The following is a 16891-nucleotide window of genomic DNA, read 5'->3' as shown; positions in this document are numbered from 1 at the left end:
TAAACAATCACATCATTGACCTCTCGAAGCTATGAGATAATACATGATTAATTCAAAACAATGTGAATAAATAAGCATTGCATTTGACAGAGTAACATCTGAATGCTAAAGGGTTAAAGAATAAAGGATACTTAAGACATGCTTAGAGTAAGGCCATAGTTTTTCAGTGCTTTAAAAGTGATGGGTACTAAACAATTAAACTGCACATATATTCTTTTCTACTCTAGGCACAAAGCCCGAAATTTTGGGGCTGGGGTCCAGTCGATTAGATCGACCCCAGTATGCAACTGGTACTTAATTTATTGACCCTGAAAGGATGAAAGGCAAAGTTGAACTTGACAGAATTTGAACTCATAATGTAAAGACAGATGAAATACCACTAAGCATTTTGCCTGGCGTGCTAATGTTTCTGCAAGCTTGCCACCTTAAAATGCACATATATTGAACCTTAAATGGTGAGAAATGCTTGCATGAATATGTGTACAAAATGGGCAAAAAACAAAAACAATTTTTTTTTTCTTAAGGGTTATTTTTATACTTGTTTTTAGTTTATTCCTTTAGCATTCAGATTACTCTGCTAAATGTAATGCTTATTTATTCACGTTGTTTTGAACTAATCATGTTTATTTTCAGAATGCTTGCAGCAATTATTCTTTTAAGGTGGCGAGCTGGCAAACTCATTAGCACTCTGGACAAAATGCTTAGTGGCATTTCGTCTGTCTTTACATTCTGAGTTCAAATTCCGCCATGGCTGACCCTGCCTTTCATTCTTTCAGGATTGATTAAATAAGTACCAGTGGAGCACTGGGTCGATGTGATTGATTAGCCCCCTCCACCAAAAATTCAGGCCTTGTGCCTATAGTGGAAAGTATTTTTAGCAAGACATTGCAGGGTAAGCCTGAAAGGCCAGATCTGGCCAGTTTGAACATAAAACGGAGGATATCTGGGCCAGGTATGGCTGGTTTAAATACTAATGGGTTAACCTTTAGCATACTGTAGGTGCATTATGTCACCATATGAATTCTCTCCCCAGTAGTAACAGGGCAGTTTGTCAGGAAAAACAATTCTAGAGAAAATGCAGTGTGTTAAAAGTTAAACAAGTATAAAAACTATTATATTTGTTTGCCTCTTGCACAATAAAATTTACAATTTCATTACTGAAAAGTCCCATAAAGTATTCACTTCCCTTTGATGATGGTTGTTTCCATGTGAAATTTTTGAGATATCAGTTAATGATGTTTGCTGTTCTCTAACGAAACATCAATTGATGATGTCCAGCATTTAAGGGTTTATGGTTGACATTCTGAAAGAGAGTTCCAGAGTTTAAAAAATATGCAGAAAGGAATTGTTTTGACCAGAATTAAAATATTGATAAGAGAAAGCCATCAAGGCATGTATTGGGCAATTATTATTTTACAGTCTATGACCAAAGAAGAGAAATTTGAAGGTGGGTATGATAGTTCTAAACCTGATGAAATCCGTGATGATGAAGAGCTGATTCGAGTAAGTGCTTTAGTCCAACGCGACACTCTTGTTCGAGGGCTTGGTGTTGCTAACATTGTCTATCGACTGCTTAACATACATCGGAACAGTGAAACTTCACCAAGTCATGAGAAACATGACAAACAATTAGTTGTTCAAGTAAGTATATCTTTTATCTTTTGTTTTGTTTCAGACACTGGACTGCAGTCTTGCTGGAGAATTACCTTTGTAAAAATGTGTCTAATTAATTGCTTTTTGGCATAAATTTCATCTTGATTTGTTTTACAATGCAGGATCTTTACGAATATCTCCTGTGGTTGAAATTTGGAATTAATAAACTTAATAATGATCCAGTGGAATGCTGAAACTTTCCCGCATAATTTGTCTTCATGTGTCATAATTAGGCCAACTTAAACTGTATCCAGTAGTTGGACCCTGGTTCAGAAGTTCTACGCTTTTGAGGAATGTTGAACCAATTCTTAGTCACTATTGCATGCCTGTCACTAAGGGACAGTACTGGACAGCACTGTCCCTTAATGGTACACCCTCAGATTTCAATGGTACACCCTCACTATTCAATGGTACACCCTCAGATTTACACTGATACATTTATTTCGAAATTCTGCTTTAGCATTATTACAAATTAGTACCTACCCAGAATATTCTGAAGCACCCACCCCTAGGCACCAAAGTTTGGCAATGGGCCTGCACTATTGATCTCAGCTCTGCTCTGATCCAGAGTTGTTCATTTGTCAGGGTTCCAACTATGTATTAAATAGCATGTAACCACCTGAGCCAGGGTATGTTGAAATCATGGGATGCAGCATGGTGGGTGTGAACTGTTTCAGCAAATGAATCATATTGAAATCAAAGGCAAATATCACAAGATGCTGAGCAGATGAACAGACAATAAACTGTCAATGACCAGGATCAACCAGTTCAGTTTGCAAACTACTGCTATCATCTGTAGTGATGGTATGTGCAGATGAGATATTAGCTTCTGAAAGATTAATGTAACTTTCATGCCTCATCACTCAATCAGTACATCTGGCGTGAAAGAGTTACATTGGTTTGAGCAAGTTACCTGACCTGGATAGATAGATTAGTGACCATAACTTTTTAGGCTTTAACAGCATAAAGACTGGAATTCAATGATCATTCGAGTATTTCTACTTCTTAATGCAGTAATATCCAGTATATATTGTATCTTTTTACAGCTAGGTGAGAAGTTCAGTTCATTATTATTATTATTATTATTCAGTAGTTTTATTTTTATAACGTGCTTTCACTTCACTACCGAGCGCAGCTCTGTGCGCCTTGGGTATGTGCTGTGGTTTGCTGTGGTGCTCTTATGTTTACTGTATTGAAAGTGTTTTGCGTAGAATGTGTGCAGTGCCCAGTAGTGCAATTTTCTGTATGTTATATATATTTGTAAGTCCTGGTGTTTTTGTTATGTATTTGTCTGAATATTTTTTTATTATACCTAAGGCACCTACTATGATAGGAATTGTTTCTGTTTTTAGATTCCACATTCGAGTTATCTCTATTTCCAGGTCTTTGTATTTTGAAAGTTTTTCCATTTCTTTTAGAGAAACGTTGTCATCTGCTGGTATTGAAACATCAATTAGAAGGCATTTTTTTCCTTCATGATCTTTGACAACTATATCTGGTCTATTTGCCTTAATTTCTCTATCTGTGTGTATTGGCATATCCCAGAGTATGGTTGCTTTCTCGTTTTCTGTGACCTTTTCTGGCGTGTGTTTATACCATCTTTTTTCTGTTGCTATTCCATAATGTTGGCATAGCTTCCAGTGTATATAGGTCCCAGCTCTGTCGTGTCTGTGAATATATTCCTTCTTAGCCAGGACTGGGCAGCCAGAGATAATATGATTTATTGTTTCTTGTCGATCTCCACATATTCTACAGTTACTTGTTATATTTCTTTTCATTATGTGTTTTTGGTAATTTCTGGTGGGGAGGCTTTGGTCTTGTGCAGCAATTAAAAATCCTTCAGTCTCTGCTTTGAGTCCTGAGCTTCTCAGCCATTGCTGGGATTTTTCTCTGTCTATTTCTTTCGCATTTAGTTTAGCCCAGTATTTACCATGTAGGGGCTTTTCTTGCCATCGTTTTATCATGGTCCGTTGCTGTTCTAGTTTTAGTTTGGATTTCATTTGTTTTATAGCTTTTGTTGTTTCTTCTTCTTCTTCTTCGTATTTGTTAGGTAGATTGATTTCTTGTTTGTATTTGTCAGCTTCCTTAAATACTGAAAACAGTTTTTTGTTTTGCTCGTGTTTTGTGGCTATTTGTATTAGTTTCCCTTGCTTCTGGAGTAGGTATTTTTGCAGTCCTATGGTGGTTATTTTATAATAGTTTTCTAGCTGTATAAGACCCCTTATTATTATTATTATTATTATTATTATTATTATTATTATTATTATTATTTCTCTTTATCACATGTTTTGTTGGAGCTCCTGGACTCTTACATACATTGTGGGCTTGTTACCTGCAGCCTACAGTATCATGCTATCCATTCTTTTCAGCTATCTAATACTTTCCCGATTATTCTGGCCGTGCCAAGGAGGCAAACCTGTTGTAACAGTTCTACTGGGCACTCTTTTCCAATTTCCTTTCTATTCCCCTTGTTCTAAATCAGTAGCTTCTCTCCTTTCCTTGACATAGCTAGATGTTCTGTTATTCAAACCACTACAACAATCCATATTGGAGAAATAGCCTAAGTATAAGTTAAAGAATTAGGGAACACTGGAGTGAATATGATGAACAAAAAAATATCTTTACCAACATCGTCATACAGAAAAACAATGGGTCAATAAACAATGCAGAAATGTAACTCTTACCATACACCCAAAAGACCTGATTCTATAATAGGTTACAGAGGATATAGTTTCTGATTCAGCACACATCCTCAATAGAAGGGATCAGTAGAGTTACAACACACCAATAGCATTGACTACTGCCATCACCATTGTAATGGAAGAATGAGTATAAAGTGGAATTAAACCCGACAAAATTCAGTTACCTCCCCCCACACACACACACACACTCATGCACATGCACTCACATAAATTCTTCTTGTGGGATCTACAAAAACCAAAAAAAAAAAAAAAACGGACAAATAAAAATAAAAATTATAAAGATGCAATGAAAATAAAATACAGATGCTTGACAACATAGAGACAAAGCTTGGCTGCATAATATGCACAAGAAAATAAATTGTAGAATCTAAATTCATTGAAAAAGTTACATTAGTGTGATGAACAATTTCTGAGAAATTAGTCAACAGTAAAATAAAAACGGAAGTGAACTACACACAATGCATGTATTTATTCGTATTATGACCCTCTCAAAGAATAAAAGCTCCTAAATATTTATAAGAAAACACAAAAATTATAAAATAGTAACATTTGAAGGAAATATGGTTTGTTCTCCTTGCTGTACATGAACAATGTTTCTTCATCCTTTTCATGCAATAAATGCTGTAACAATATTTAAATGACAAAGAAGGTAAGACTAGCAAGTGGAAGTGATGAAAGAGTGAATCTAATCTTAATGATGAATACAAGTTGGAAAAGAGGTTTTCAGCATTATTAGAGTGATTAAGAACTGTTGAGAGATGATGGTGACGATGTTCAAACTGAAGAATAACGCAACATGTTTTTAAGCCTATATAAAAATCTTAATTTTACTATCATTTTAGATTGATCCAAATGGTTGTTTGTAATTTCAGTTACATATATATAGATAAACTTACATTATAATCATTGTATATCATCATCTTCATCATCATCATCATTATCATCATCATCATCATCATCATCATCATCCGGTGTTTTAAATCCGGGTTTTGTCCCCGTTAATGGAAGTGGCCAGATCTACCTTAATGCCATAGCCACCACCGTCTCACCATCTTGCCATCATGTCCAGTTTGGGGTGTCCTCCTTTCTCAAACCAACCCTCACAATCTCGTCTTCCACCTGTCCCGTCCACCTTTCCCTTGCTCTATCTTGCTTTCGCGCTCCATTTACCTCAAGCACAATCATCCTCCTCAGAACATGTTCTTCATCCCTCCTCAACACATGCCCATACTACTTTACTCCATTTGCCCTTGCCAGTCATTCCACCGATCCCTCCAACCCCAGCATTCCCATCAAATCCTCAGTCCTACTCTTATCAAACAGCTTCGCCCCACACATTTCTCTCACCATTGCTCTCTCAGCCCTTCTCAAAATTACCATCTCTCTCTCCCTCAGACACCATGTCTCATTCCCATACAACATTGCAGCTCTCATACAACTCTTATAAACTCTTCCTTTCATCTTCACTGAGAACCTTTTCCCATATAACATTGCTCCACATTCCCTGAACTTAACCCAACTAAGTCTCGCTCTTGCTGTCACAGCTGCTTCACATCCACCACTTACATCCACCCTGTCTCCCATTTATATCCTATTTATATTTCAGGTAAAACCACCAGTGCCTTTAACAAGTGGCAACAGTTCAAGCAGCTTAGTACATGGCAATAACTATCAATTTAGCCGTACTGGTGAGATGCATCAAATCACTACTAGTATTCATCCTGGGACTACAAACTTATTTATCAATAACTTTGGAAATTTTTCCTCATCCAGCACCTTGCCAATTGAAGATCAACAAGTAGCTGTGGCTAACAACTGCAATACATTTTATAGCTGTCATCCAAAACCAAGACAACATTATTTCAATATGTTTGGTACAGTAAATAAAATAGTGGTAGGTATGATTTATAATTTTGTTCTCTTTAACTCTTTAGCATTCAGATTACTCTGTCAAACATAATGCTAATTTATTTGCAATGCTTTGAAATAATCATGCATTATCTTGTAGCTATGAGATCCCAATGATGTGATTCTTCATTTATACAATGACATTGTGGTAATGCTGCAAGCGTGTTGGCTTGCTTCCGTAGGTTCCATTGAACCTTGTAGGGTACGACCAATTGAGGCACTGGGAGTTTTTCTTTCTCTTTTTTTTTTTTTGTTTTTCATTTGTACAAATTATACAATAGAATATGCTAAACATTTCAAGGTTGTACACATGTGCAGCATTATAGAGTAGATGTGAGAAGTTGTACATGGCCATTTTGAACATAAAACAGGTAGAATATTTGGGCCTGATATGGCTGGTTTAAATGCTAAAGGGTTAAATCTCTCACAGACACATATTGTGCCCTAGATTGGTTGGTGTCTGAAACATATAGTACTTTGGATCTTCCATAAAACTCAAGTTTTCTGGTGATGTTAGAATCTCAAAGATATAAGACCTCAATAGAAATTATGCCTAATATGTAATTTACTTCCATATGACCTTCCATAGATTATCTTTTTTATTCAGTTTCCCAATTTATCCTTTATCTTATACTTGTTTAAGTCATTGGACTGCAGCCATACTGGGACACCATTTTGAAGGGTTTTATTAAACAAATTGACCCCATCACTTATTTTTTTATAGTCTGATACTTATTCTGTCAGATTCTTTTCTTGAACTGGTAAATTCCAGGGATGTAAACAAATAAACACCTGATGTCAAGTGGTTGTGAGGACAAACATAAAGAAAGACACAAATATACATATTCATCCATCCGTCCGTCCATCCATCCATCCATCCATCCATCCATCCATCCATCCACCCACCCACTCATCATTCATTAATCCTTCCTTCCTCCCTTCTTAAATCCCTCTCTCCCTAATCAACAAAACATGCATGTTCATTGCTGGCATAGGCTGGACAGTTTGCCAGAATCCAATAGGATCTAGGATTGCCTCATACTCCAATGTCTATTTTGTGGAGGATAAGGTATGAGAGAAAAGGGCTGGAGCAGATCAGATTTCTTGCTGTGGAGGGGGTTATATGACTACTCACATTTTACAAGAGAGGGTGGGTGTGTGGAGCTGGAGAGTGATGAGAATATTTGCAGAGGAGGTGAGTGGGGTGTTCCATTGGTCAGTTCAGATCACATGTTGAAGTTAACCATATTTTCTTGTTTGCTCCACCTTGCAAATGCATAAGGGCTTCGAGATTAAGATGGCCTTTTCCAAGTATAAGTAACCAATAATTTGAAGTTCATTAGCATGTCACTTATTCATTCATTTTTTTTTTTTTTTTTTTTGTGGTAATAATCTGATAAATTGGTTTACTTGTTAATGGATATTTTAGGCTCTTGTTGTATTTATGCAATTTCTCATGGAAGCAAAGTTGGCAATTATGAACTCCAGCTGATTAAGGTGGAAACTTGTCAAGGATGCTCCACAACCACGTTTATTCTTCTCCATTCTTATCTTAGACATCTGGCATGCCAAACATTGAATTATCTTTGTGAAAAAAAACTAGGGCTGAGTGAACTTGATAATATACATACATACATGACCTAGATACAACATTCTCAAAGGATGTAGGGTTGGAGTTTGTTATATGGTTGTGAAAATGGGGAAAACTATAAACCAGATGAGCAACATCTCCATCAATGATTTGACTGTTTCCCCTGTATCTGACGAGGAATGTTACAGATATCTAGAAGTGGATGAAAACATATCTTACAATGGCACCTTTAATAAAATACGTGTCACTAAAAGATATTAGAACCGAATAAAGAAAATTTGGGCCTCAGAACTCACTGCATTCAATGAAACAGTGGCTTACAATGTGTTTGCAGTACCAGTACTCATACCAACATTTGGGCTGCTTGATTGGATGCTTGATGAGATCTAAGCTATTGATGTGAAAACCTGAAAAATACTAACAAGCACAGTTTCCACATAAACAGTGATGTAGACCACCTCTACCTAAAACGAAAACAAGTTGGCAGAGGTTTAACATTGATCCAATATGCCTTTGAATATTGTATTATTTCCCTTTGGCAACATCTTTTAACCACCAAGTGTTGAAATGCATCGCTTGATCAAGTCTGCATACATGAGGCTGATAAGATTATAAGATTTGGAAGGCAGCTCCTTGAGCAACATTCCTTGTCTGATAACCTTAAATACATGCCCAACAAAGTCGCACGACTCTTCTACAACGTATCATCAGATGAAAGGATGAGCCTATATGAGCAGAGGACTATGTATGCATATGTTAGTGGAAAGCTCCAAGATGATGGTAACATTGATCACTAAAGCAGTCTATCATAGACCAATAGCCAGATTACTACCTCTCACTTTGAAGGGTATGTGTGTGCAATCCAAGAACAGGAAATATCCACCAAATACCTGGTGCACAAAAGAAATAGAGATGCAGGAAAAGCAATAAAATGTGACAACTGATGCAGACTCTGTGGAGTTAACACTGAAAATATCATTCACATCATAAGCAGTTGTTCAATAAATGTCAATCACGGTATCATCTACCCATGAAACATGATGTCATAGCTAGGGCACTCTATAATGAAATCTGTCAGAAGGGTAACCCTGAGGACAAAGAAATAAGAACCCACAGTATGGTAGAAGCCATAGACACTCATAATAAAAAAGGAGTACTGGTGGAGTATCCCAGTGTAGACCTCAATAAAATGTAGGCACAAAAGACTTGATATAATGATTTGAGATAGAGAAGAGAAGCTGTGTACATTTGTGGAAATTAGCTGCCCAGCAGATGTTAACATAAAGCTGAAGATCAGTGAAAGAGAGAATATCTATACTGAGCTATTGAGATATCCAGATTACTAGTTCAGTTTTATACCTGTAATTATTGCGGCTCTGGGATATGTAACACACTGCCTAAAAACCAATCTTGAGAAATTAGACTTCTCAAAACCAGAAAAGAGAAGGCTAATTCGAAGACTACAGATCCAATCCATCATTGGAACTGTAAATATCTATAAAGCTTTCCAGAAGTCTATCATTTAAATATATATGAGCATGTCTGGATATGCAATTATATGCATGAGAATGCATACATAAAACAAAACATACAAAACTTGCACATATACATACATACATACATATGTATGAGCATGTCTAGATATGTAACTCTATGCATGAGAATACACACATAAAACATACAAATCTGCACATACATACATACATGCATGCATACATACATACATACATACACACACACACACACATACATACATACATACATACATACATACAAAAATACCCTGTTGTTGATATTGAAATTCCAATGAAGGAACCTTGGATCTAGGTTAGAAACCAGTTCTTTCTCTATTGACAAGAAATCTTGAAATAAACTGAATAATGACATACACACATACATATATGCATGCATGCATGCATAGATAGATAGACAGACAGACAGACAGATAGATAGACATGCAGCTATATGCATGAGAAAGCATACATAAAACAAAATAAACAAATTTGCTCATATACTTACATACAAAAATACTCTGTTGATGTTTTTGAAATTCCGTTTTTGTTCCAGCACACGGTCTCAGATCAGGTCACTTGCTATGCAAGTACATCTCTGTAATTCTTTTCCTGAAACTGTTCTGAAATTTGTTTTGATATGATCCATTCTCAGTGCAAGTGAGTGAGGATATGTCAATGCAACAGGGCCAGTATATCAAATTTCTTCACAATTTCATGTAGTAACTATCTTCCTTTTCATTCAAAATTTATGCTGAGACTAATCTGTCAATACCAGCTCAGTGTTCTATCTTGAGAGTAAAATTTGCAGTGCAAAAGAATTACACGATGATAGAAGATAACAAGAAACTGGAATAGCTTTTCTTGTTGTCTTTCTACCTGTTACGTAAGAAAGTGAAAGTGCTTACCTTGTGAAATGTGATGATGGAAGTGCTTACATTTGCAAAACAGTGACAATGCTTACTCAGGAAATGAAATTATTAAGGATCAGAAGTATTCTGTATTGATTGTATAATAAATAGTGCATTGTATAGGAGACACTAGGTACTATAAAGTATGCAGCATGATAAAAGCATGCTGTAACATTGTGGAATTGTACAAAAAGAAGACATGAGAAATGCATACATAAATGTGTATATATACATATATATATATATACATATTCTTTTACTTCTATGAGTCATTTGACTGTGGCCATGCTGGAGCACTGCCTTGAAGGGTTTTTAGTTGAACAAATCGACACCAGGACTGTTATTTTTAAGCCTAGTACTTATTACTTATTCTATTGGTGTCTTTTGCCAAACTGCTTAGTTACAGTGACATAAACACACCAACACCGGTTGTCAAGCAGTGATGAGACAAACGCAGATACAAAGACACACACAGAGATATATACATATACACAGAGTGAGAAATAGTTGTGGTGAAAGAGTACAGCAGGGTTCACCACCACCCCCTACCGGAGCCTCGTGGAGCTTTAGGTGTTTTCGCTCAATAAACACTCACAACGCCTGGTCTGGGATTTGAAACCGCGATCCTATGACCACTAGTCCACTGCCCTAACCACTGGGCCATTGTGCCTCCACCTATATACATACACACATATATATGTATATGTGTATATATATATATATATATATATATATATATATATATATATATATATATATATATGTGTGTAAGTATATATGTATGTGTGTATGTCTCTGCCTGCCAAATCCACTCACAAGGCTTTGGTTGGCCCAAGACTGTTGTAGAAGACACTTGCCCAAGGTGCCACACAGGGGGAATGAACCCAGAACCATGTATTTTGGAAGCAAGCTTCTTACTACAGAACCATGCTTGCACTTACATATGCACTTTTCCAGGAAGAGCTCGGAACTTTGCAGGAAAACCTCAGGACTTTCCAGGAAGCTTCACCTTCGGAACTTTCTAGGAAGTACCAGTCTCGGAACTTTCCAGGAAATACCATCCCCCGAAACTTTCCAGGAAGTCCCATCCTTGGAACATTCCAGGAAGTATTCATACGATGGGAATATTTGTGTTTACATATATGTATGTATGTACGTGTGAGAGGATAGATATATATATGTATGTGTGAGAGGATAGATATATATATGTATATTTCCCCCTCAAATGTGGTGGCAGTGACTGTTGACGTACATCTGGACACACATATGTACTCATCTGTATATGCTTTTGTATCCATAGATATCTAAGTATGGTTATGTACACAGGCACAGGCATGTATATTGGAGTGTTTAAAACTATTTTTATATGGTTGTTTGTAGGCTTTTTATGTGCCTTATATTTTTATATTTTCATTTTTCCTTTATTTTAATTTTTACTTTATTCTTATTTTTATTTTTATTTTTATTTTTTATTTTTTATTTTATATTTGTATTGAATTTTGTGAATCTCTGAAGAGGCCTAGCGAATCATGCATGTACTCCCATTACATCATTTTCATTTGCTAATTACTCCGGCACGCAGGAGATATAGGGATAGAATGGGGCATGCCAACGCTAGGCCGAAACAGCTGTAAGTTTCTGTATATTCTCCAATTGCTAAATGTACTTTACATTTGTGACCTTAATTGTTAATATGACATGTTATGTCATAAGCATCTGTATATTGTGGTTTTTGTCATTTTAGTTGCAAAATAAGCAAATTAATTCAATGGAATACACTGTCTGCAAGTTGATGGATACCGCATATTCTCCTCCATTTTCTTATTGCTATATAAATTTAGGGTAAAATAACCCCCTTTTACCCACACCCACTTATTACACTTGGTATAACACTAGTGTAACAATAATTGGGTACCCTCCCAGCAGTATATTGGATAGTTACTATCCCTTAGTGGGTTGAATCCTCAACCCCTAACTCTCTTGCAGTATATATGTATATATATATACATTTATGTAGGGAGTTGAGGCTCAATTTGACAGTTTGCATAAAAGGAAAATAAAACACAGTAACCCATCCAAAAAGTAAAAGTATTATAAATATTTAAAAAAAAGTATCAACTGGATTATGGGTGAGTGATAACTGAGTGTTTACTCAAATTAGCCACCCTCACCTTTCATCACAGCTACAAGACAGCTCTGGAACCTGGTGCATGCACTCATTACTGTCTTCTTGGGAAAATCTTTGAACACCTCCTTGATCTTAGCCACCAGCTTGGTCTTGGTGTTGCAGACAGAGTAGTTGGTGACTTTCTCAACTGTGTCCCACACATACTAATCCATGGGATTACAATCAGAGGAACAGAAACCCAGAAATTGTGGCTGGTGAAATGATAGAAATTTTCCGACAACTACATCTAAATTGAGCTTAAGGCCTTGTTGGATGTATTCTGGCATGTGGATGCAGTTAGAACATCTACTTTGTCCCTTCCTTCTGGCTATGGCTTTGTAGTCTCTGTTGCAGGTGTCTATGTCACGTCTTATAGCCTTTTCAGTGTTCACAGAACTTTGAGCAACCATCAGCATTTTGATACCTGGTGTGAATGCCGATGATACAGGTAACTATTTTCCAATATTCAGACAGCTTCCAATGCCATCATGTCAGCTAACTTTTTCACAGTTACAAATTTAATCTTTATGCTCTTCAATGCTACTGACTGTTCACCAATACATCAGGCTGTTCCTAAGAAAGGGAGGGGGTTATAAAAATATCATAAAACTTAGTGCAAACGCCCTGCGTATATATATATATATATATATATATATGTGTGTGTGTGTGTGTGTGTATACACACACACATACACACACACGCATGTAATCATTATGTCTATTGTCTATTATTTGCCCTTTTTTTCCCCGTTATCAGCTGACATGCACCAGTATGGTTTCTGGCATAAATCAATAAATTAATTGTCATACCATCATCATCCACGAGTCAATTACTTAAACGCCAGCCCTTAGCAGCCATGCAGTCATTAACTAATTATATTTATATTCAATTAACAAACTAATTGTGTTTTTTGGCAACAGTTGGAAGTTTATTTATGAATCTCGAAGAAGAAAGCCTAAATCACTATAGCAACAAAGCAAACATTAACCTATTGTTTTCTTAATTATATAGAGAGGATATGCTGTTAATGAGGTGAGAGGGTGGTAATTTTAACCCTTTTGTACAGTGGGGAAGGTTGGGATACCTGTGTGTCAGTATACAGTGATTAATGTTTAATTCAGATTGTTTCATGCTTTTCATAACTGGTGTTTTTTAACCCTCAAGCCACACTGGTCAAACTGACTTATGAGTAAAAACAGTCCAGTTGTAATCACACTACCTCTTTCCTTTGTACTAATACTATAAGAGTTTTGTCGCATCTTGGGAGGGTCATTATGCCAATAATAAACATGCCCACACACTGGTTCTACTTCACTTCTTTTACTACTACTACTACTACTACTACTACTACTATTACTACAACTACTTAGTAGTCTTAGTTTTATCATGTGCATTCACTGTACTACCGAGAACAGCTCTGTGTGCCTTAGGTTTGCTGTGGTTTGCTATGTTGCTCATATTTTCACTGTATTGAAAGTGTTTTACGTAGGATGTGCGTGGTGCCTATAAATGCTATTTTCTGTATGTTATATACATTCCTAAGTCCTGGTGTTTTGGTGTGTATTTGTCTGAATTTTTTTAATCATACCTAATGCACCTATTATTATAGGGATTGTTTCTGTTTTTAGGCTCCACATTTGGGTTATCTCAATTTCCAGATCTTTGTATTTCTCCATTACTTTTAGAGATACATTATCATCTGTTGGGATTGACATCTCGATTAGAAGGCATATTTATCTTGGTGATCTCTGACAACTATATCTGGTCTATTAGCATTGACGTCTCTATCTTTGTGTATTGGCATATCCCAGAGTATGGTTGCTTTCTCATTTTATGAGAGCTTTTCTGGGGTGTGCTTATACCATCTTTTTTTCTGTTGTCATTCCATTGTGTTAGCATAGCTTCCAGTGTATATAGGTCCTAACTCTGTCATGTCTGTAGATATATTTCATCTTTGCCAGGGCTTGGCAACCAGAGACGATATGATTTATTGTTTCTTCCCCATAACTACATATTCTTCAGTTACTTGTACTTTTCTTCATTATGTGTTTCTGGTGGTTTTTGGTGGGGGAGGCTTTGACCTTGTGCAGCAGTTAAAAATATTATTATTATTATTATTATTATTATTATTATTATGCAGGTGGTGAATTCGGAGAACTATTAGCATGCTGAGCAAAATGCTTAGCAGCATATTGTTCATCTTTACATTCTGAGTTCATATTCCACCGAGGTCAACTTTGCCTTTTATCCTTTCAGGGTTAATGAAATAAGTACCAGTTGAGCACTGGGTCAATATAATTGTCTTAACCTCTTTGTTATCATTATTAGTCAATTGGTTAATCATCTAACCAATTGATAAATTGATTGTTTGATTAATCATTCAGTCAATCAATCAATCAATTGGCTAGGTTTGTCAGGGTCTTTCCATCACCATTCATGGCCTTATCAATGACAAGCTCTCTTTCTATCTACTTCAGGTTTGATTCAAGTCTGTCGCTTTCCTAGTTTACGAGTTCTATATTTATATGGAAGTGAGTGAGAATATATGCGTCGGAGAATAAGAAGTGTGTGATGACCTTCCCAATTTACAATAATGTCTGTTCTGACACAGGAGTTCACAGCAAGAATCCTGCAAATCAGATGCAAAAGTGAAATGCTTTAAAACCTGCATTACCTATTTTTTATCATTTGCTTGTTTCCATCATTAGACTGCGGCCATGCTGGGGCATCTTGAAGGATTTAGTGAACCAAATTGACCCTAATATCAGGTTGGTGCAAAGGTAATGGCCGAGTTTAATGTCTCTATTAAAAATGGAAAAGCCTACAATTAATACAATACTTATATGTCAGTATGTGTGTGTGTATATATATATATATATATATATATATATATATATATAGTTTACCGTTGCTGTGGTCTCCTTTAGAGAGACTTAGAAATATTAATATTTATATATATATATATATATATATATATATATATATATATGTGTGTGTGTGTGTATGTTTGTTTTTGTCTACCAAATCCACTCGCAAGATTTTGGTTGGCTTGATGCTATAGTTGAAGAAACTTGCCCAAGGGGCCACGCAGTGGGACTAATCCAGGAACCATATAAATGGAAAGCAAGTGTTTTACCACACATCCACGACTGCGCCTACACACACACACACACACACACACACACAGAGTAAGCCTCTTTCAGTTTCAGTCAAATGAATCCCTTCTCCAAGCATTGGCTAGCTCATGGCTACAGTAGAAGACACTATCCAAAGGTACAACACACTGGGACTAAAACCTAAAACTACATAGTCAGGAAGCAACCTTCGTAACCACACAACCATGCTAGTGTCTATTTCTGCATTTATGCAGTTAAAGAGTCCTTATTTTCCTAAGTACAACTGCACTCGCACACAAATTCTTCTGCACTTGCAATTCATTCCCAATACAAAAAAAGATGGCCTTAGTTTCTAAGCCCTTTTATCAGCTCAAAGACTTTCTGAAAGGGGCTTAGTCAGCCGAGGGTTCCTTTCTTGGACAATCTGAGATGTCTTCATATGTATGTGTATGTGTGCATGTATGCACGCACATGCGTGTGTCTGTACACTTGTGCATAATCACAGACATGGCAACTGTATTCTAGTGCACAAATTAATTTTTTTTCTTCTTCTTCTTGTTCTTGTGTTCTTTTTACTTTCTAAACCAAAATCAGCATCTGCAATTACAGGGATTTACAACAGGGGTCGATTGTAATCAACAGGTTTAACCAAGCTTAGAAGATACTTTTATTTCACTGTAAAGAGTTTTGTTGTGTATTTGTGTGCGCATGTGTGTGTGTGTGCGTGCATATGTTTGTGTATGTGTATGCATTTGTATGTGTGGGTTTGTGTGCGTGTCGGTTTGTGTGCGTGTGTGTGTGAGCATGCGCGTTTTTTCCTGCCTTTGTTTTAGCCATTAAGTAAAACATTTATTTTTTTTTTTACGAGAAAATATGTTTTCTAGGCAAACAACATAAACAATACTTTTCTTTTGTGAGCACACACACACACATGTATTTATGTATGCACAAATATATGTATATATGTATTATACATATATTTATGTATACGTGTATATATATAATATATATATATATGTATGTATGTATTGATATATATATGTATGTGTGTATATATATATATATATATATATATATATACAAACATATATATATATATATATATATATATATATATATATATACATACAATATATATATAAACATATATATATATAAATAAATACAATATATATGCACATACATACATATATATATATATATATATATATATATATACACAATATATATATACACGCACATACATATATATATCATCATCATCATCATCATCATCATCGTTTAACGTTCGCTTTCCATGCTAGCATGGGTTGGACGATTTGACTGAGGACT

General features: G+C 35.9%; 1 protein-coding gene across 7 annotated transcripts in view; it reads left to right on the top strand.

The window, feature by feature from the left end:
* LOC106875928 (tubulin polyglutamylase ttll6) overlaps positions 1–16891 on the top strand; it is a 420072-nt gene that overhangs the window by 363158 nt on the left and 40023 nt on the right. For 4 of the 7 annotated variants that reach the window (XM_014924244.3, XM_014924242.3, XM_089344857.1 and 1 more), the window contains 2 exons: positions 1420–1641; positions 5962–6249. The exons of 1 other annotated variant lie outside the window; for it this stretch is intronic. In XM_014924244.3, coding sequence (XP_014779730.1) covers positions 1420–1641; positions 5962–6249 — 510 coding nt within the window. The remainder of the gene's footprint in view (positions 1–1419; positions 1642–5961; positions 6250–16891) is intronic. 2 more of the 7 variants (XM_089344881.1, XM_014924246.3) reach the window with 1 other exon arrangement.

This window comes from Octopus bimaculoides, chromosome 2, assembly GCF_046866305.1.
Source record: "Octopus bimaculoides isolate indiv1 chromosome 2, ASM4686630v1, whole genome shotgun sequence".
Lineage (NCBI taxonomy): Eukaryota > Metazoa > Mollusca > Cephalopoda > Octopoda > Octopodidae > Octopus > Octopus bimaculoides.
This window is presented reverse-complemented; position numbering and strand designations above follow the sequence as displayed.